General features: G+C 48.1%; 1 protein-coding gene across 3 annotated transcripts; it reads right to left on the reverse strand.

Moving 5' to 3' along the window:
* Positions 1-4,256: 4,256 nt before the first annotated feature.
* SALL4 (spalt like transcription factor 4) lies at positions 4,257-20,415 on the reverse strand (the record flags this gene model as incomplete). 3 transcript variants are annotated; one of them, XM_082671007.1, is made up of 4 exons in its annotated part: positions 4,257-4,676; positions 7,170-7,450; positions 9,602-10,621; positions 20,286-20,415. In XM_082671007.1, the coding sequence occupies 4 exons, from the start codon at positions 20,413-20,415 to the stop codon at positions 4,257-4,259; spliced, it is 1,851 nt and encodes a 616-aa protein (XP_082527133.1). The 3 variants fall into 3 exon arrangements, with proteins under 3 accessions (XP_082527133.1, XP_082527132.1, XP_082527134.1); XM_082671006.1 differs by having other exon boundaries at positions 8,285-10,621; XM_082671008.1 differs by lacking the exon at positions 9,602-10,621.
* Positions 20,416-21,014: the final 599 nt, after the last annotated feature.

Raw genomic sequence — 21,014 nt, forward strand, 5'->3', positions numbered from 1 at the left:
CAAGTTCTGCCGCCATAAAGGTGCAACTTTTCCACCTGGAGGTGGGCCTCTCCCAAGCTTTCTCCAGGCCCTCTGCAAATGCACGTTCCTCATGCAACGCAACAAATCCTTTCCCAGAACACTTGTCTTTAAGCAGGTTCTGGGCGTGCCAACTGAAAGCAGAGGGCCAGCAGGAAAGGTGGAAGTTCTTTTTTTTTTTTTTTGCGGTACGCGGGCCTCTCACTGTTGTGGCCTCTCCCGTTGCGGAGCACAGGCTCCAGACACGCAGGCTCAGCGGCCATGGCTCACGGGCCTAGCCGCTCCGCAGCATGTGGGATCTTCCCGGACCGGGGCACGAACCCGTGTCCCCTGCATTGGCAGGCGGACTCTCAACCACTGCGCCACCAGGGAAGCCCGGAAGTTCTTTTTTTTCAGCTTTACTGAGATATAACTGACAACGGGAAGTTTATTCTTAAAGTCAAAAGCCTTTTGGGACTCCCTCAAATCGTCCATCAAGTATCAAAAACTGTTGTGAATACACAGAACCCACAGAGGAAGACACAACGCAGGCAGGTCTCAAGTTAAAAGAATACGTTCTATGGCAGCTGTACTGCTCACAACCTATTCTTCTGGCTTCAAAGATTAAGGCCGAGGGCTTCCCTGGTGGCACAGTGGTTGAGAGTCCGCCTGCCGATGCAGAGGACACGGGTTCGTGCCCCAGTCCGGGAAGATCCCACATGCCGCGGAGCGGCTTGGCCCGTGAGCCATGGCCGCTGGGCCTGCGCGTCCGGAGCCTGTGCTCCGCGACGGGAGAGGCCACAGCAGTGAGAGGCCCGTGTACCGCAAAAAAAAAAAAAAAAAAAGATTAAGGCCGAGAAAACAGCCACACACACACATGCTTACGAAAACAACTGCAAACACACGTGGAAACATTCATAATCTTTGTCCTAGCAATCCCTCAAGGAGGAATTCACCCTGGAGTCAAGTGCAAGAAAAGTTAGACCACAAAGATGATCAAAACCAAAGTCTGGAGGAAACATAATTACTGTCCAGCAATAGCTGATTAAACATTTTTGTATTATTGCAGATATTTTAAAAGGATTAGCCAGAAATGTGCTTTACCTTGGAAAGATGTCTCTAATATGTGAGAGGAGAAAGCATATTTTCCACTTAAGTAAAACAATTCTCATACATTCGAATCTAGAAAGACATAAAACTTAGCTGTAGGGTAGTATCAATTGTGAGAAAGGATGAAAATTCTAAATACTTGGGACCAGGGCATATTAGTTTAGAGCAGCAGTCCCCAACCTTTTTGGCACCAGGGACTGGTTTGGTGGAAGACAATTTTTCCACATACATGGGTGGGGGAAGGTTCAGGCGGTAATGCGAGGGGTGGGGGAAGGTTCAGGCGGTAACGCGAGCGATGGGGCAGCGGCCGATGAAGCTTTGCTTGCTCACCTGTCACTCACCTCCTGCCGTGTGGCCCGGTTCCTAACAGGCCATGGATTGGTACCAGTCCACTGCCCAGGGATGGGGACCCCTGGTTTAGATCCCTCCATTTCAATTATCTAAACGATTGGGTTTATCTCGCTCTCAGTCAACAGAGTGGCTGCTTTACCCTAAATTTAGATGAGTTGAGGTCAAAGAACATCAAACCCCGGGGAGGAGGGCATCCACCTGCAAAGGAAGTTGACACGCAGAGCTCACATCAGGTCAAAGGCAATACGGACACAACTCCTAGACCTTTCCTGGATGTCAAGACTCCTTTCCAGGATGCTACGGTACCCACATCCATTACATAATGAGCCTGATGCTGTGTCTTGCAAAGACACAACACAGCACAAGAGGGTACTATGCCAGGAGGACATTACCATGGTCCTGCCCTTGTGTCTCTCCTCAAAGAGCACTTTTCCCACCACCCTAAGATTCTTCCCTTGGAATTAAATCCCACCTCCTATGTGATTCTCAGCCCATCCCCCTCTAAGCAGCCAGCCTGTAAGTATGAGATGATTAAAATACTGTCTCTCTGGGAATTCCATGGCGGTCCAGTGGTTAGGGCTCTGCACTCCACTGCAGGGGGCACAGGTTCGATCTCTGGTCAGGGAACTAAGATCCCGCATGCAGTGTGGCATGGCCAAAAAAATCAGAAACAAAAACCAGAACCTGTCTCTCTGCCCAGTGACGTGTAACCAGGTATGGATGGGTTGAAATGTGGGATCATCTAGGGCCTGATAAATTTTCCACAGTTACAAGCGAACACAAGCAAAGTTCTCTAGAAGGAGAGGACTCTAATAAAATGCCTTAAAAAAGAAAGATACCAACCAGCAAGTAGTTAGCTGTGTGTGCTTGAGTAGTGGGTCAAGCATAGACGTAACCAGATGTGCAGCTTCTATTCCAGGACCTAGAGAGACCAAGGGAGCTGGAAACGATTGTCAGTTAAGGATTCTCAGGGTTGTTTTTTTTTAATTTTCTGGCTGCGCTGCGCAGCAGGTGGGGGTCTTAGTTCCCCCCACCAGGGATCGAACCCACATCCCCTGCATTTGAAGCGTGGAGTCTTAACCACTGGACCACCAGGGAAGTCCAGGATTCTCAAGCTTAGAGCAGAAACTACCAGAAAAACTTACATACACGCCTGGTGGTGAAAAAAAGAACCATCCAAAATTTATTCTCCAACAGACAGACAGCATCAGCAGGTAAAAACTACAGGGGTTTCTCCGTAGATCATACATTCACAAGGCATTATTAGCTTAACAAGTGAGAAAGCCTCTGGTGTATTTTCTGTAACAATATCCACTTCACAGTGTAAACAGGTACTATTATGTGTTCACTTACAATTCCAGAAGGAAAGGCACAACTTGGCAAAACAAAAAAAATTTTTTTTGGATCCTAAAGTCAGGTGCAATTACCGAGAGACAGACTTGAGAACAGTCACAATCCACTTTTCCACATAGAGGGGCAAAGACTTCACCCAGAAATGTGGGTCTTTCTTTCTCCTTCCTTGTTAAATCCTCAAGAGTAACGCTTCATCGTCTGCTTAATATCACATATACAAAAGGGGGATTAAGAAAAAAAGAATCACAACATGTTGAACTTCCAGCTGCTCCCACCAATACATCAACTCTTAGGTTTACGACAGGACCTAGGAACACTTCAGCGGTCATCAAATAAGAAAATAGAGACTATAGCTACAAAAATAACACATGAATGAGGTAGATAAATTAAAGCTTTCACATCCAGGACTTGCCTGTTCCAACTTGGTAGCCTTCATGCAATACTCAGAAAAAAAAAAATCTTCATAATTACTTGGCATAAGTCACAATCAAGGAACTTCTGGTACAAATTAGTATAAGAAGTTATTAGTGTATAATAAGACACACCCTTCCTGTGAGTTTGTTTCTTCAAGAACGGACACCCAGCTCTTCAGAGTAGGCACCGGTGAACTCAATTAGGTCACCTGAGATTCCCTGCTCAGGTGCTCACCTCTCCTGGTTTTAGGAAGAAGAAGGGCATCTGGAAAGCATAGGGAGGACACCTTGGCACTCTTGGGACTCCAACTGAACTGTATTTAAATAAGCAGCAACACACACACCGACTTTCTAAGGACTAAAATCTGTCCACTTGAGGGCATTCTACTTCAGGTTCCAAGGTTGAAAAAAAATTTGGAATTCTACAACCTCGGCTTTAAAAAAAAAAAAAAAAAAGTACATTCAAAAAAGAAAAGAAGAATGGGTGTAGGGTTGGGAGAATACCAAACAGGTCCCTAAACAGACGACAGACCTTGTCCATTTACCCGCATACAGTCACCGCAGAAGTAAGTATACAGTCCCCACCCACCCCTCCCCCCACCCCCCAAACAGGCAAAGCAGTTGTCTTCTCCATGGTGGTTCAACACCTTCCAACTTGAAATAGGGGACAGTCTTTGGAAACAGTTACTCTAGGTTGTACAAAGGTTTTATGTATATAGTTTGTTGCAAGTAACAAAACTACTTTGCAAGACCCGCTTCTTTCCAAAATTAAAAAAAAAAATACTAGTCTATATTTGTTTTAGTATGAATTTTTTTTTTGATTTTTTTCTTTTTTGTTTGTTTGTTTTTGCAAAGCAGCATAGCAACATTGTGATTGTAGGATGTGCCTGAGGTTGTGGTCACAACTGTAAACATTATTTGCACATCAGGAAGAAAACTGGAGGAGATGGGGTCTTTAAGAAAAACAAACAAAAAAGGGACAGTTCTAGAGAGGTCACTGCGCTACTCCTTCGACGTGCATTCTCCTGTAGCTTAGCTGACGGCGATCTTGTTTTCCTCCAGGAAGTGAGGGAACTGGTGTTTGGGGACGCTGTCGGCAGCTCCTGGCTTCTCCACCTCGGCACTGATGGCCGACTGGGAGCCATCCATCTTGGAGGTAGCGGTGTTATTCACCACGGAGCTGGCCCCCAGCGACACCGGGAGGGTGGGAATGCCACCACTCTGGATCACAGAGATTTCATTGGTCTTCATGGCCAGACCACCATTGAGCATGGTGGTGTACTGATTCCACACAACAGGGTCCACGTTCACCGAAGGGGCCAGGATTTCCTTGGGAAATATCTCGGGGACCCTCTTTCCGTCCGTTCCTAATAGAGCCATGGTGTTCTCGATGGCCAGCTTCCTGCCACGGCGTGCCGAGCTATTGTTGGCCCCATGTGTCATATAATGGACCTGTGGGAAGAGGGACAGAAAGGTTTCCACCAAAACAGAGATGGGATTGCATGTGGGCAAACCAAAGTCAAGTCTGCCTATGGGTTTGGTCTATCTAAACTTATATTTAAAAATTAGATTTCATATTAAAAAAATCCAGATATTGTGCTTCCCTGGTGACGCAGTGGTTAAGAATCCGCCTGTCAATGCAGGAGATACGGGTTCCAGTCCTGGTCCGGGAAGATCCCACATGCCGCGGAGCAACTGAGCCCATGCGCCACAACTACTGAGCCTGCGCTCTGGAGCCCATGTGCCACAACTACTGAAGCCCATGCACCTAAAGTCTGTGCTCCGCCACAAGAGAAGCCACCGCAATGAGAAGCCTGCGCACCGCAACAAAGAGTAGCCCCTGCTCACCGCAACTAAAGAAAAGCCCTGGTGCAGCGACGAAGACCCAATGCACCCAAAATAAATAAATTTATTTTTTTTAAAAAATACAGATACCTATTCTCTTGGGGGGAGAAAAAATCAGATCATCCGGCAACCATGGATCTACATTCCTGCCTAGAGGCAAGTAAGGGCAACCGAGGTGGGGAATACACACTCCAATTTTCCCCATACCACTGTTCACATGTACAGTTTTGTCAACACCTACTACATAGCAGTGTTGTTTCAAGTGCTAGGGTTACAACTTGTGAACACACAAACTTACACAGTTAACAAATGGTACGGAACTTAACACATACAGACACGGAGTACAAGTAAAACGGGAAAATCTATAAGACCAGTAGGTTACATCAATGTCAATATCCTGGTTATTATTTATTCTATAGTTGTGCAAAATTCTATCACTGGGAGAAACTAGCAAAGCGGGTAAGCATCTCTGTATGACTTCTCCCTCTGCATGAATCGACAATTACTTGAATAAAAATTTGAGTTAAAGGGCTTCCCTGGTGGCGCAGTAGTTGAGAGTCCGCCTGCCGATGCAGGGGACACGGGTTCGTGCTCCCGTCCAGGAAGATCCCACATGCCGCGGAGCGGCTGGGCCCGTGAGCCATGGCCGCTGAGCCTGTGCGTCCGGAGCCTGTGCTCCGCAACAGGAGAGGCCACAACAGTGAGAGGCCCGCGTACCGCAAAAAAAAAAAAAAAAGAAAATTTGAGTTAAAAAAATAATCTTTGAACAAAACAGACCCTGGCCTGATGGAGGTGACATCCTAAATACATAAGTGTGTCAACAAGAGTAATCACTGCTGTAGAGGAAAAATAAGCCTAGTTGGGAAGGTTGCACGAGGCCACGGGGAATGAATGTTATTTCATCTATGGTAGCAGACAAAGCAAGGACTCTTCTGAAGAGGAAAGAGATCCTAGCACTTACTGCTGCTTCGACCTGGCCAGCCTCCTATCTGCAATTATGTTCCCGGTCTGGTTTTTGAGTTTTCAAATCCCTTTCTTTATAAAGAGCTGAAGAACGTGATGGGTCCTGGGTTTCAAGCATTCTCACATCACTTCACTGACATGCTTAGAAGTCAGCAGCGCGCTCAGACGTCACTTGCTCTTCATCACTCCAAGAAATTACTAAGATGTTCCTGGCATCACGTGAAACACTCACACAACTCAATTAATCTCCAAGCAACCCTGAGGTCATTACCATGATCCCCATGCCTGAGAAACCGAGGCACAGGAGCCACCTGCCCAAGCAGCTCCAAACCTTCCCCAGGTTGATTCCAAGGCCCCTGAATAAATTTACGCTTTGTATTTCTGGAAGTTGGGGTTACAGATTAAATTACTTCCATGTTCCTCCCCTGACATTTTTGCCACCTAGACTAAAATATTAAGAGAATATAGTTTTTTTAATAAGTACTTTTAATTTCTAAAATGACATGAGGTCTTCTAGGTCAACTTTAAGATGAAGTTTCAACCTTCATTCTCATTACAAAGAATTCAACTAGTCTACTCACTGGGGAGCTAGTTAGAGAAAAGAGGTCCAGAGGAACATGCCTGGAACAAAGTAGAGGCAGGACCATGAGGGAAACCCAGGTTTCCCATCCTGTGTCCTTACACAGGCCACTTTCGATCCTTACATGGGACAGTCTCCCAGGTAATATCTTAGGTGGAACCAACTTATCCTAACAATAGACACACGACATTCTTTGGAAGAACCCAGCTGTTCAGTTTCAAAGAAAGGCCAATAAACCTGGAGACTTTCTTCCTTTAACTCCAGTGGCACTATATCTATGTTTAACTCGTGGTATTTATTTCAACCTAGCAGGCCAGGAAAACAAAAACCAACGTACAGGGTGGTCATCAAGTCTGAAAGCACAGGCAAACCCGTAAAGGATTTATCGACGCTACATTACAAGACAAACAGCATCTGTGTTTCCAGACCTGAACGATTTCACGCAGGCACTGACTACAATGAGAATCCCAACTTCAGAGATGCTGTAATGTGAGAAAGTCTGCTTCTTCTTTTTTCTGTTTTTTCCTTTTTGACTGCACTGCGAGGCTTGAACTCACCTTCAAGTTGCCTTTGGTGGTAAAAGCTCGCCCACAAACGTTGCACACGAAAGGCTTCTCCCCGGTGTGAGTCCGCTCGTGAATCTGAAGCGCGCTGGCAGATGAGAAGTTCTTCCCGCACCTCGTGCAGCCGTGCTGCTTGGCCTGCCGTCGGGGCTGGACGGCGAGCAAAGGTGTCACGCCTGGGGACATGGTCACGGGACCAACGAACGCACCAGGAACTTCGACTTTGACATAGGCTGGCTGGGCTCGGATAAATGTCGGTGGGCCAGTGCTCCGACCTGGCGTGCACAGAAAAAAAAAACCCAAATTATCATCCTACAGTCATTCATTCTTCAATCCAAAAAGAAAGGAGCTTTGACCACAACTGCCCCACCGTTTGACAGCCTGCGAATAGCGTTCAGGAAACTGACACCTTGCAAGCAGCTTTCCTTTTACTTGTTTATCTGCACGGAGAATGACTCCAGCACTTCAGAGGTTACTATTTTGGCTTTAAAGGTATCAGCAACAGTCACAGGCAATGCAATTCCAAGTCCAAATTCCTGCATTCAGCTACCTTTATAAAGTAAGCCCTGACACTATCTTTCTGATTCTACGATGTTGCTATTCCCCCATTTTTGCCATTAATGCCGTCAGTAGGCACCCCATTTATATGGGGTGCTTTTAAAATAGGTTAGATTCTTTTCTCTCCCTCAGGAGTTATTAATTTGTGAACGTTACATAAGGGAGTGAGATTTCAGAATCAAGGAACTATGGCTTATCTCACTGGCCAAAGAGCAGTGCCCACTTTCTCAAATACTCTTCTACTGGAGCATTTAGTTAGGATCACCCATGTTGCCCTCACAGGGCTCAAACACAAAAATAAAAACCCACCAAAAGTAAGTACGCTGTCCACACCCAGCTTGCAAGAACCGTCGTAAATAAAAGCATGTCTCTACTACGACAGAGGTAGTTATTATTGCCCTCTATCCAGAAGTACCCACAGAAAGGCTAATCGCCCTACAGGGGAGCTATTTCACATATACCACACTCTCCATTTGTCAAGTTCAACCCAGGTTCCTTTTGGATGACTCTGTGCCCAGAATGGACCTAAGTTAAATCCAAAGCTCTATCACCTTCCGTCTCAGCGCGGCTGTTCTCGGAGCTGTCCACTTTGCCACCGGTATCAGGAGACTTGGACTTGACACTCTCCGCTTGGCTATTGGCTGGGGAGACTGCCTGGAAGGACGTGGTCTCCAGGACATCTGGACTTCGGCTCGGATACTCCTGGTCCCCCATCACCGAGGAGGAAGAGTCGTTGGTCAGGCCATCACTCTCCACGGAACCATTTTCTCGGCTGCTCTGTCGCTGCAGGACAAGACCAGTGAGACCCGTCTTCCCCTGGGCATCTAGGGAAGCCACCGAGGCCAGCCCTAGAGCAGGTGATGCCGAGTGGATGCTGGGAAGGGGCATGGGGACCTTCGAGGAGCTGCCGGGGGCCTCCTGGGAGCAGGCTTCGTCTACATCGATGCTCTCGACATCATCAGGACAGACAACGTTTGTGCTGCCGTTTTCACCGACCATCATTGGCTCGGGACCCGCAAAGTCACAGGGATTCTCCGGCAGAGGCGTGTTGGGGATCTGACCGCCCATGTGCATCCGAATATGCTGCTGCAGCGTGACCGCGTTGGTAAACTTCTTCTGGCAGATGGGGCACGAGTGCTGCGTCCTTATGGACGTGTTGGTCCGGTGCACCCCGAGGTGCGTCTTCAGGTTGCCTTTGGTGGAGAAGGCTCGACCACAGATCTTACACTGGAACGGCCTCTCCCCAGTGTGGGTGCGGTAATGCATCTTGAGGGAACTTTGGCAGCTTAAGACACGGTGGCATATGAGACATTCATTGGGGTCGGTGGTGGCCTTGTCGATGTTCTCCACCAGCTGCTGCAATTTCAGGGTCTCTGACCCCGGCTCGGGTGTGCCACTCCCTTGGAAGCCACCAACCCTCGGGGAGTTATGGTTGGGCCCCACCCCAGGTAGGATGCATCCATCCTCACTTTCCGGAGAAGGCCCAGGCTGCAGGTCGCTGGGCAACGGGCCACCCATGAGGTCCTTGGAGTTAGTCCCCGAAGAGAGATTCTGAGATAGCCCTACATTGGGGGTCCCCGTCGCAAGGACGGGTTTGTTGTCTAAGGAGAGCCCGGACTCATCTACGGGGACAGGGCCAGAGAGCACGTAGGGAAGGCCACTGCCTGCCGCCATCTTGTCGTGGAACTCGGCAAACAGCTGCGGGTTTGCCTTCACCTGGGGATGCCGATGAAAGTGCACCTTGAGGTTGCCCTTGGTGGTGAAGCGGTGACCGCAGACAGAACACACGAAGGGTCTCTCTCCGGTGTGGGAGCGGAGGTGGATCTGCAAGGAGCTATCAGTCCCAAAAACCTTGCTACAGTACTTACACTTGTGCTTGTAGAGGACCTCGTCCTTGGGTTTGACATCTACCGGGGAGACACTCGGTGGCTTCCCTTTCCCTTTCTTGGACGGGTCTAACGCCACCGTGGAGAAGGGGCTCTGGAAGAGCACAGAGCCTGGGGCCTGAGGTAGCAACGCCCCCGGGAGACGCGACAGGACGTTGGGGAGCACCCGGGTCCCATCTGGCTTCAGGGCGAAGGGCGTCAGCCCTGGGGACACGGAGCTGGCAGCAGAAGGGATGCTGGTGTGAGGTAGCTTGGCTGGCTTCAAGGTGTCCAGGGGCAAAGCCGGGCTCCCCGCCTTCTGGCTGAGCAGAGCCACAGCCGCCGAAACCTGCTGGGACACGTGGCCGCCCAGCGTCTTCAGGGAGTCAGCTCCGGCCACGCCGCTGGAGTGGAGGGCGTGGGAGGCCCACAGGTTCACCTGCACGCGGATCTGCTCCGTGAGCTGGATTTGCTGGAGCTGCTGCTGCTGCAGACACAGGATCTGCTCGAGGACCCAGGGGATGCTGCTGGCGCCGGGCAGCGGGGCTGGGGGCGCGTCTGCGCCCCGCTGGTTCACGGCCACCTTGGTGCCCCGTAGGGCTTGAAGCGTGACGTTGGTGTTGGCCACTTTGCCTTTGGGTAAATAGCTTATGTCCTGGGGTGTGGGTGGCAGGGCGGCCTCCGTCTTTAAGTACACGATGGACTCTGCCCCCGGCTTCTCCCTTGTGTCCCCTGAGCTGCCACCGTCCTCTCTGTGACCGTCCTTCCTGCTTGGGCTGCGTGGCTGGTGGCTCAGCACAGCCCCGGAGAAGTCTTCTGAAGGCACCGGCCCCTCGCTGTCGTTCATGATGAGGACAGGTGGATTTTTAGTGCAATTCTTCTTATGGTCTAAGAACTCCGAAAAACTGAAGAACTCGGCACAGCATTTCTCACAGATGTGAGTCTCCTCCCGCCGAGGCCTCTTTATCCCTGCTCCGTCCACGTTCACGTCATCGCCACTCCCTGGGGGGTTCATTGGAGTACCTGTGACAAGAGAGAAAAAGCTAAGAACTCTACCCAAGAAAGGATGTGGGGCGATTTCTTGGGAAAAACCACAGCTCACAGTTCAGAGGTCTTCGTGATCTGTGTCCCAACACGCACAAAACTGTGTAAGGGAACAAGGCATCCCAAGAGTCTCAAATGAACCAATCACTTAGGTAGTGGGGGTCAAATCATAACCCCCCAAAATGTCCAACCCTAACCCCTGCACCTGTGCCAGCGACCTTCTTTGGGGCAGGGGGGGAAATCTTTGCAGTTGTAATTAGGGTGGGTCCCAAGCCCAGTATCTGGTGTCCTTAAGGAGAAAAGAAAGGGACATGAGACAGAAGAAGGCCACGTGAAGCCAAGGCAGGAGTTACGTGGCTTTTATAAGCCAAGGACGGCTGGAAGCCAACAAAAGGTAGGGAGGAGGCCTGGTACAGACTCACCCTCAGAGGCTCCAAAAGGAACCCTGCAACTCCTAAATGTCAGCTGTCCACCCTCCAGAACTGTGGGAATAAATCTGTCTTAAACCATCTAGTCTGTGCCAACTTATTAAGGCAGCCCTGGGAAACGCATACAATTCATTAAAATAATCCCCTTGGAGCTCTGGCCCTCACCCAGCTGAGAGCTGGCTTGAAAGGCAAATGGATCTCATGCCACCATAAAATGATGTTGGAAACCTGTTCAATTCAGGGCCGCTCATCTCCATCCTGGGCCCATCGAAAGTGAAATTGCAGTTAAGTCACTCATTCAGACAATGTGGTAAGTGTACCTTCCCACCAGGGACAATGAAAGTTTAAAGGTGCTAAAAATTAATAAGAAAAAACACACTGAAAAAAAAGGAAAGATTGCATGTCCAAGAAAAAAAACTTCACTGACCTTCCTGATTACGAAAAACCTACAGAAATGTCTTAACAGGCCATTAAAGGATTAATAAGCCATTAAACAAAGAAAGAAGCCCAAGAAAGGAAGGAAGGGATGGGAATGATGGATTTTATTCCTCACCTTCCGTTTGCAACTTCTATTCTGTTACACAAAAGTCAACCAACCATCCTATTCTGGGTAGTTCTATTCCTGAAAATGAGTGGTCCCTGGACTTCTTTTGCAATTGGGTCCTATTTCCTTCACAGTGACTGCTAGTCTGCACGTCACAGTGCCTGTCGGGGGACTGTGCTTTTTAGCCAGATGCCCGAGTCCTGGCGGGTGGAGAACCTCTAAGCTACTTTATTTTTCTCATTTCCTGCCTCGCCTATTATTATGTACACCTTACCACTGAGAAGTCATATAGGCACACCTCAGACCCAGCAACTCCAGGTGCGCAGATCCAAACCACAGACATTTGCACACGCATACAAAGATCCATGGAGAGGACTTCCCTGGTGGCGCAGTGGTTAAGAATCCACCTGCCAGCACAGGGGACACGGGCCGGGAAGATCCCACATGCCGCAGAGCAACGAAGCCCGTGTGCCACAACTACTGAAGGCTGCGCTCCACAACAGGAGAAGCCACCACAACAAGTAGCCCCCGCTCGCTGCAACTAGAGAAAGCCTGCGTGCGGCAACAAAGACCCAACACAGCCAAATATAAATAAATAAATAAACTTATTTTTTTTAAAAAATCCATGGAGGAAGAGGGATATTTTTAACAGAAATGTTTAGAGCCACAAAAGAGGGGGGAAAAAAAAGGTAAATTTTGGTTTACCCACAGTACAAAAACGATGCAGCATTTCCGTACGTCCTGACGTGGAGACAGAAGTTAGGTGGAAGTAGATTACAGAATAGTTTGTAAGGTGTGACCATTTTTGTTTAAAACGAATCCTATTTGAAATGTACAAATGCATGGGGGTAAGGCCAGGCAGTATCCACTTATCTTTTAAATAAAATGATCACTTTGTAAAGCCAACTAACCCATTTTGCCTCAATTCCTTGGGTGATTACATTTCCCAACAGCATGGGTTTTTGACTGAGGAGTCAGTCAACGATTTGGGGAGGGGCTGATCTTGCAACAAAGTGTATTTCTCTCGAGAAAGATCTATACTTTCCATCAGATTTTCAAACACTGGTTCTTTTACATTTCCATAGCACGGCCTTAATAAATTGACTTAATTTTTCCTAATTTCAGACTAAATAATCATCAGAAGTTCTGCAAGGTGTATGCGGGTCAGGGGTAAGCCAAGAGAAAGCAAACGGGTCAGGATCAATCCATGGAAAACAGGTTTGATGTGGTGGGCTTACCCCTCAGGATTTCTATTAAATGTGCAAAATCGTGACAACCACGTAAGTTAGATGCCTGTGTTAAGTGATGTGATTAATTTAACAAATGTTTGTCGAGTGCTGACTGTGACCCTGGCACCATCCTATGACCTGAAAGTGCAGATACTGTACGTATTCAGTTAACATCAGTTTCTCCACCTTTTCTATTTCCGCGGCTTATCTGGTTACCTGGGCAACTAGGGCTGCGGAACACAATAAGCCTTGTACCAGTCATTTAAAGCCTCACTCGTTTAACAAGACTTCTCGCCTCCTACTGAGTACAAGGCAGGGGCTAAGGGGGTGATAAAAAGATGAGCAGCCTAAGAGCCTCCTGTAGTCCAGACTAGAACCTCCAGGTGCCCTGGGCTCCACACTATACCCATCCAACCCTATTTAACATCAGCCCCATTTACAGATAAGAAAAACAGACTTGGATGTAATGTGACTTATACCCAAGGCAACACAACGAAAAATCTAGTCATAGGTAACTTTTGAGCACTTACTATGTACCAGGTGCAATTTACATGTTATTAACAACTCTTGAGGTAGAGACTATTATATTTAACAGAGGGGGAAACTGAGGCACAGAGGACATTAACTTCCCCAAGGTAGGGCATGTGGTAAACTGCGGAGCCAACGTTAAAACCAAGGCACGCAGGACCCAGACCGTCCCCTTGAACTCTTCCTTGATACCCTTCCTCCTAAGCATATGTTTCTTCTGTTGAGACTGGCAACTATCTTTCCTCTCACAGAAACCCCAGGAGGAACAGGAAAGCTTGAGGGGTCAGGTTTGGACGTGTGGGGAGGTTTACTTAGGACACAATACACCCCTGCTACTTCCGTGTGGAGTGTAGCAGGTAGGTACCTCCTTCCTTCTGGCTCCACAACTGCTCCAAAGCAATAAAATTTCCAAGAATCAAGTTAAATATATTCATCAATTCCCAGAATCCTTAAGATAGTATCTATTGGTACACTTTCCCAAGACTTCTAATGCGGTGTTTGCTGGGGTGTGTTGTTAAACGGGCACAATCTTTCTGGAAGTGCAATTTTGGCAATTATGTGTCAAGAACTTTAGAAGTAGAACTTAAAGAGTTTCTCTTGGGAGGGAAATACACCAGTAGGCTGGTGCCTATAAATACATACAACTTCTTCAGAGCACAGTCCACCAATATCATCATTTTAGTGCAATTCTCCTTCCACCCAGCAATTCCCTTGTTAGGAGTTTACTTTCTGTGATACCAGGATACAGGTTTCATAGTAACAAACAGCCTAAACAAAAAAGGATGCACTCTGGTCCGTCAGTACGGTTCTGATTGAATAAATCAGGGTACACGAAAAGGATGACTGCTTTGTAGCCAAGAGGAAAAAAAGTTTAGAGAACAGGATGTATAGAGAACATGCTCCGCCCTCTTTGTGTCTGGGGATAAAGATATAAGTATGTACGTGGGAAACTTTTGAAATAATAGATACTGTGGCTGGTCCCTGCCTCTTGGAGCACAGGCCTGGGGTGGAAGAGAAACTTCAAAATGTATACACTTTTGGGACTTGCCTGGCAGTGCAGTGGTTAAGACTCCACACTTCCAATGCAGGGGACGCAGGTTTGATCCCTGGTCAGGGAGGCACATGCCGTGCAGTGTGACCACAGAAAAAAAATAAATAAATGTATACACTTCTGTACTTTGGCTTCTTTTTAATTAGCATGTTACACCCCTTTTCTCAGCCATTCTACTTCTGGAAATCTCTAACAAAGCTCAAGTACAAATGCTTGTTAAGGGCCAAAGCAAAACTACTACCATCCTCCACAAACTGCAACAAAGCACTCACTTCAGACTCCTATACCTTAACTCACTTATCTTCGTAGCCACGTAAACAAGCATCTTTGTTCCCAATTCGCAAACATGGAAACTAAGGCTTAGAAATAACTGCCTCAAGGTGCCGTGCTGGTAAAACACAAGGGCAGGGATTATAGCCTTAAATACTATTGAAGAGAACTGAAGCTAGTGGCCTGATTTATAATTGTTTCTTCTAGAGCAGTTTCTTGAACTTTTTTTCATTTTACCCCTCTAGGAAGGCTTTTGAAGCTTTTTTTTCCTACTCACCGCCCCCCCCACCAAATTTTAATACCACCAATATATTATATTATCTGTTTATGCACTATGGTCCTTTGGAAGGCCACAAACCACTGTAACATCAATAAACATTTTTGCCCCACCCAAAAAAAAAACCAATTTTCACCCCCTTGGGGACAATATTCCCTTACTGACAATGCAGGTTTTAAAGGAGATAACTCTTTAAACTGGGGCTGATGAAATTAGACAGGGAAAAAAAGATGGCAACCTTATTTTCACTCAGCTGAATTAAAACTTAACATTTCTTTCAATTATGAGCGTGGGGAACATACCTCAGCGGTATTTGCAGAACCCATGCCTATGTCATCAACAGAAAGCAGGTATTTTCCTATGATGTCAATGCGGTTGCATTACTGGAAATTCTGGTTACCTGACTGACTGCTAGATCTCCTTTATTGTGTTCATAAAGAAGCCCATGTTACTTTTACTGAGTGTTATCTCAACGCAATTTATTTCCTTGGTATTTCTATGTATCTTATTGTATGCATTTAAATACATTCTGATGAGAAGGGGTGAATGTGGCACAAAAAAGGTTAAGCTCCCTGCCCTAGAAGGATCCAACAGTTCCCAAGAGTGATTTACAACCTGAATACCAGCTTGCCTGCACTGTATACACAGGCTTGCCTCTTCTGTAGCCTCCAAGCAATACCGGCAACATCCCACTTGAGTCTTCAAACAGCAGGAGCTCTGTTTGCTGGTGCAGTAAAAAGTACTTCGACATTCAGACCACCACTGGCAAATACTGAAAGCGTATTTGCCAAAGAGTAAGACGACTCTGTTATGAACAATTGCTGGGTATGCTTAAGTTAACCCTTCCCAAAAGGAAAAAGCAAAGTTCAGAGGGATTACACAGCAACTAGATCTTCCACCCTTCCACCCCACCCCCACTCCGAATTTTAGGAATGTTATCTCTCAGCATCTAGTTATCCAATAAGTTGGAAGAATGCAGTAAACCCAGCAGGGGGCTTAGATTCAATCCCTGCCAAATGGATAGAAAATACTCTTACTATTGTATAGGAAGAAAGCTCATCTGCCAGAGGCCAATCAAATTCTGGAGCCAGTGAAAATGCTTAAGAAACAAACCTGTGTATCTCGAGAAAAGCATTATGCCTCAAGCTTATCTTCCCCCCCCATTCCTATATTAAAAGAACGACAATGAGCAGATTATCTAGAGTCCATAAACATCTTCTACCCCACCCCCACCAGCAGGATAACTGCTTACCAAAAAACAAAAGGAAATTGAGATGTCCTTAAGTACTGAACCAGTTCAAAGAAACTGGTTTTCCAGTTTAATTTTACATCTGAATTCAGCAATCCCGGGAAACACTTAAGGAACAAGCCCTTAACTCAATTTGTAGGTGGCAAATTAGAGCAGCAATTAACTTTCTATTTAATTAAGGTACAAAAAAAATTTGTTCCAAATGGTCTTGGATCAAAATTCAAGTCTGCTGAAAAGGAAGAAGTAAAAGAATCAAAGTTTCTTTGTGCTATAAGGTGTGCGAGCTCTGCTATTTACGCTGTAGAGATACGTCCCATATCGCCTCAACTGGAGCTCATCTTTTAAGCAATTTGTAAACTCCATGAAGGCAGGAGCTTTTGCTGCCTCCTTCCCCAGATCCCCCTAGAACAAAGCCTGACATAGACTTGAAATCTAGAAGAAAAAAAATAGATGGCAACGATCAGAGATGCAGTTCTTACATGAATTTAGAGCTTTTAAAATTTTTAGATGCTTTTTTAAACAATCAAAAGCACAATAGGTTAAGGATGATGAAAAAGGGAATATCTTGAACTCTTCCCATCATTTTTTCCAGGGCAGTAAAGCCCAGAGCACCAAATGCAAACTCTGCTTTATTTTCGACTTGCTTCCCAGGACCTCTTATTCTAAAGCCTGCAGAGGCACATCTCAAAAATTAAAAGGGAGGAGGAGAGAGAACACTCAACCAGCTGAACACTCACCATAGCTCCCTCATCTGATAGAAAATCCCATCCCATAACCAACTCTTCTAAAACCACGATAAACACAGCTTCTTGGATTCAGAGCAAGGCTCAAATCAAACAGGACAAGGCAACCCTGGGCAAGCCATTGCAACCAGGAGTTCAAGTTTCCTCTAAAATGAGTAAAAATGAGGATTACAGATAATGTCGTTGAGGTCCCCAGCCTGGTGTCTGGCACACAGTAGGCTACAGATAAAACTGCAGAATTATCTCAAATTGGCAGTTCAGTGCCGTCTTGGCACAATAAAAAACAAAACATTGTTATTTTGAACAAAATTAATTACTGATCACGTTTCCAGCACACAGTGGGTCTCATATAGTGGAAACTATCTAAATAAACAGCATGCTTCATCTCCATGGTACACAGGAAGAACCCAAAAGCTCAGAAATCAAGGTTACACAGCTGAAAGTCATACAACCAGATTGGAATGCACACCTCACTGTAAAATCTTACCAAAACCTAACTTCATTTAAAAAGAGGAAGCATTAACTCTATCCCTCCCTCCCAAGATGGCTCCCCAACTCCCCACCGTGAGGAAGGCTGCAGAGGCTTGAAGGACCAACTAGCACTGACTTGTGCAATTTCTTTTTGACGGAACAAAAGCGGTGTGGGCAGGTTGTAGCCCCTTTCAGAAACTCAGATGGAAACACAGAAAGTCAGCCTGCAACATTAACTAACGCTTCGATCAACAAGATTTCCCTCTCCCTCTATTAAAATATAAGCTCCCAAGTGCCCTATTCTCAGAATCCTTACCGCCAATGTAGGTCATTTCAGTTTAGAAACTGGGGCTAGGCAGTTATTTGAAATTTGGGAATCTTAATCGTTGATGGCTGTAATCCAGTTTAGCACAAAGGGCATTTGAAACTCTTTTGAGAAAATGCTAATTTTCCTGTATGTAGCCTGAGTCCCCTGACCACCTGCAGATTTTCTGATCTAATTTTTTGCCGTACTTCATTTTCCTCCCTCAAAAAGTACATTCTTTATAAGTGGGTCTCAAATTGGCTTTGCAAAATAAGACCAGTCTAAACTGGATTTTTAAAATGATACATACAGGCCGCTCAAATACAAAATGCGTCAGTTAAAATGTACTACTTGGGAAAACTACCTTCTGTCCCATCGTGGCAACTGGGGGACTCTGCGAACACATTCGAGGATCGAAGAATTCTTTCCAAGAATTCCAAAGACTTGGCAAAGAAAACCCGGCACAGCCAGGGATAGCTCAAGCAACCGACTGGAGTCCCTAGCCTAGCCCAGCCCAGCGCTCTCCATCCCCCTGCCCCAGCCTGTCCCACCCATCAGGTGTGAGCCGGTACCTGCGAAGGGACCCGCCTCTCAGCAAAGGGCGAGGTTCCAGGCTGGGCCTCCAGGGGCCGCCCGCGCGCAGCTCGGCCGTCCACTCCAACCCAAGCGATCAATAGCAACTCCCCCTCCCAAATCGTGGAGGGAGCGCACAGCCAAGGCCCGCGATCCTAACCAGCTCGGGTTAACTGATTGCAAACTCCAGCTAGCGTTAATTTAAGAAGCTCCCCCTAAGGTGCCAAACACCACCAAAAGCTCACTTCAGCGCGCCCACCCAAAATGAAGCGGGTAGGGGGAAGGGGAGGTCAGAGCAGGACCAGGGGAGGGGTCAGAGCCAGGAGCTCGCCCCTCCTCTCGGGAGGAAGCGGGCGGGCAGAGGGTTAACCCTTTTGTTCCAGGTGGGCCAGGCAACGAAGCCTCTCCATTCTCCCCCGCACTCCCCCTCCCAAGGCACAAAGAGAGTACACCCTCCTCCGACCTTGGGTGCACGCTGCCCTGACCATCGGACGCCCGAAAACGCACAGCCGCCCCCTCGGTCAAGCAGATCTCTTTAATTTGCCCTGAAAAAATGTTATTTGAGGGGAAATAGGGATTTACATTATATTATAAATTTAGGAAATTTACCACATTCCCTCCCCTAATAAAAGGTACGGTAACCAAAACGTAGCAACCGTTTTCCCATCGGAGTTGTAGCTCGGAGTCGGGTTGCCGCGCACACCCCCATCACGGGCTGGGAAATTAGAAAGCAGGCGGCGAGAGGACAGAAGCCACCAACAAGGCCCAAGAGGACGTTAAAAACGCCCCCTCCCCCCACGCGTACGCGAAAAACTTATCAGGCGACAATTTGGCGGGCCAGGACGTAGGGGAGATAGTGGGAAATCGACTGGCTCCTAAAGCCCCCTGGGTTACATGATTAGGAAGAGAGGAGTTTGCTTGGCCGCTCCCGACCGGGCTGGGGGTCCAGAACTCCTCCAGACCCTCAAGACGCGCAGCGCGGAAGCATGGGCCGGGTCAGCCCCCGGAGCTCGCCCTGGCCACGACCGCCCAGTCCTGGCCCGACCTCTCCCCTCTGGCCCCCGGGGCGCGCGTTTGGAAAGCCGGGCGCCCTAGAAAAGGCACGCAAAACGCCAGACTGGTGCACCCCAGCGGGGCTGCTGTGCGCCCACGACCCCCGCCCCTGGGGGCCCACACCCCTCCCGCAGGCCGCGGTTTATTTTTAGGAAGTCGGAAATCAAAGATGGCTGGAGGTCAGGCCCCGAAAGGTTAGGGCGAAGATCGGCAGGCGGCGTAGCCCCGGGAGAAAAGAGGAGAACCAAAAAAGAAATTTTTTTGAAAAAGGAAAATACTGTGCTCTTCTCCTCCACCTCTTCGGGCCCTCCAATCCCCTCCGCAGCGCTGGTGGCCCGCACCCCAGCTCCTGGGGGTGGGGAGAGGTCGCCCCCCTCCCCCCTCTTGGCCCGGGAGGGGCGCGTGCAACAGATCGTCCTCCCCCGGGAGGTCTTCCTAGGGTGCGCCCCTTCCCCAGCCTCCTACAAAGACCCTAACGGGTGAGGGAAAGAGTGGGGACCCCCGGGGTCTTTCTTTTAAAAAGCAGCGCCAGGGAGGGAGGAGGGGAGCCTAAGTTACAAGTGGGGGGGAGGCTACTAGTGAGGGGAGTGGAACCAATTACGAGAGGGGCAGAGGACAAGGAGAAGGGAACATTTCAGGAACGAGGGACACAGGAGAGGCTGGGGGTCAATTTTACAATAAGAGCGAGACCTGGGGGTGAAACTTACACAAGAGGGGAGAAGCGATAAAAGGGGAGAAGTGTAAAATTAACGAGGGTGGGGGTGGGGAATGAGGCTGCCGCTCTCCTCTGGAACTGAGCCCCCAGATCTCGGTTCCACAGTCTGCGGTGGAAGCCGTTGGCTCCCCACAGTCCGCGCCTTCGAGGGTCCCGCGAACGTCCCGGAAACTGCCCGCCCGGGGCGTGCGCCCCCAGCCCCACTCACCCGGCTCCCCCGCCGCCGGCGCCGCTGCGGCCGCATCTGCAAACTCCGGGGCCGGCTGCTGCGGCTGCTGCTCGCCCTGGTCCTCCTCCGAGTTGATGTGTTGGGGTTTCGCCTGCTTGCGCCTCGACATGGTGCGAGCATCGGGGCGCCTGGAGAGCCGCGGTTATTTGCCCACTCCGCCACAAATTCCTGGAGTTGGGAAATTTACCCCCCTTCGGCCGGAACGCGCATGTCCCAGTAATTATTATTATCAATAATGCATTGCGATTTATCATGAGCCCTGACAGCTGATTGGCCTGGGTCCAAGACCTCAGAGATCATTTAAATAAGACCTCATTGATCAGGGAGGGGCGAGGCATTCTGGGCTTTGTAGTCCGGCCCTACAAGCGACAAAGGCGTGTTCATCGGGGGAAAGCAACTAATTAGCATCCGGGCTCAGATTGGCTGGATCGTGGACGAAATCCGAGGGGGACCCATCCTCGCTTCAGCTATCTGAATCCTCGGAGAGAAAAAGAAAAATGATTGTGTATTTACTAAAAACTTGGAGCTTCCGTAACAGTTTTGGAACGAGCGTATTTGGTAGTGTGCTCCAAAAATTACTTTTGTAAGGTTGATATCCTCGCAAGCCGGGGAGGAAGGTCTTTTCAGTGAAATATTTTGGCTCAGTGTTTATATCTACCAAAAAACAAAAAAACAAAAACAAAACAAAACAAAAAACTGAGATTTGAC

The sequence above is a fragment of the Grampus griseus genome (assembly GCF_964374135.1).
Source record: "Grampus griseus genome assembly, chromosome: 14".
NCBI classification, from domain to species: Eukaryota; Metazoa; Chordata; class Mammalia; order Artiodactyla; family Delphinidae; genus Grampus; species Grampus griseus.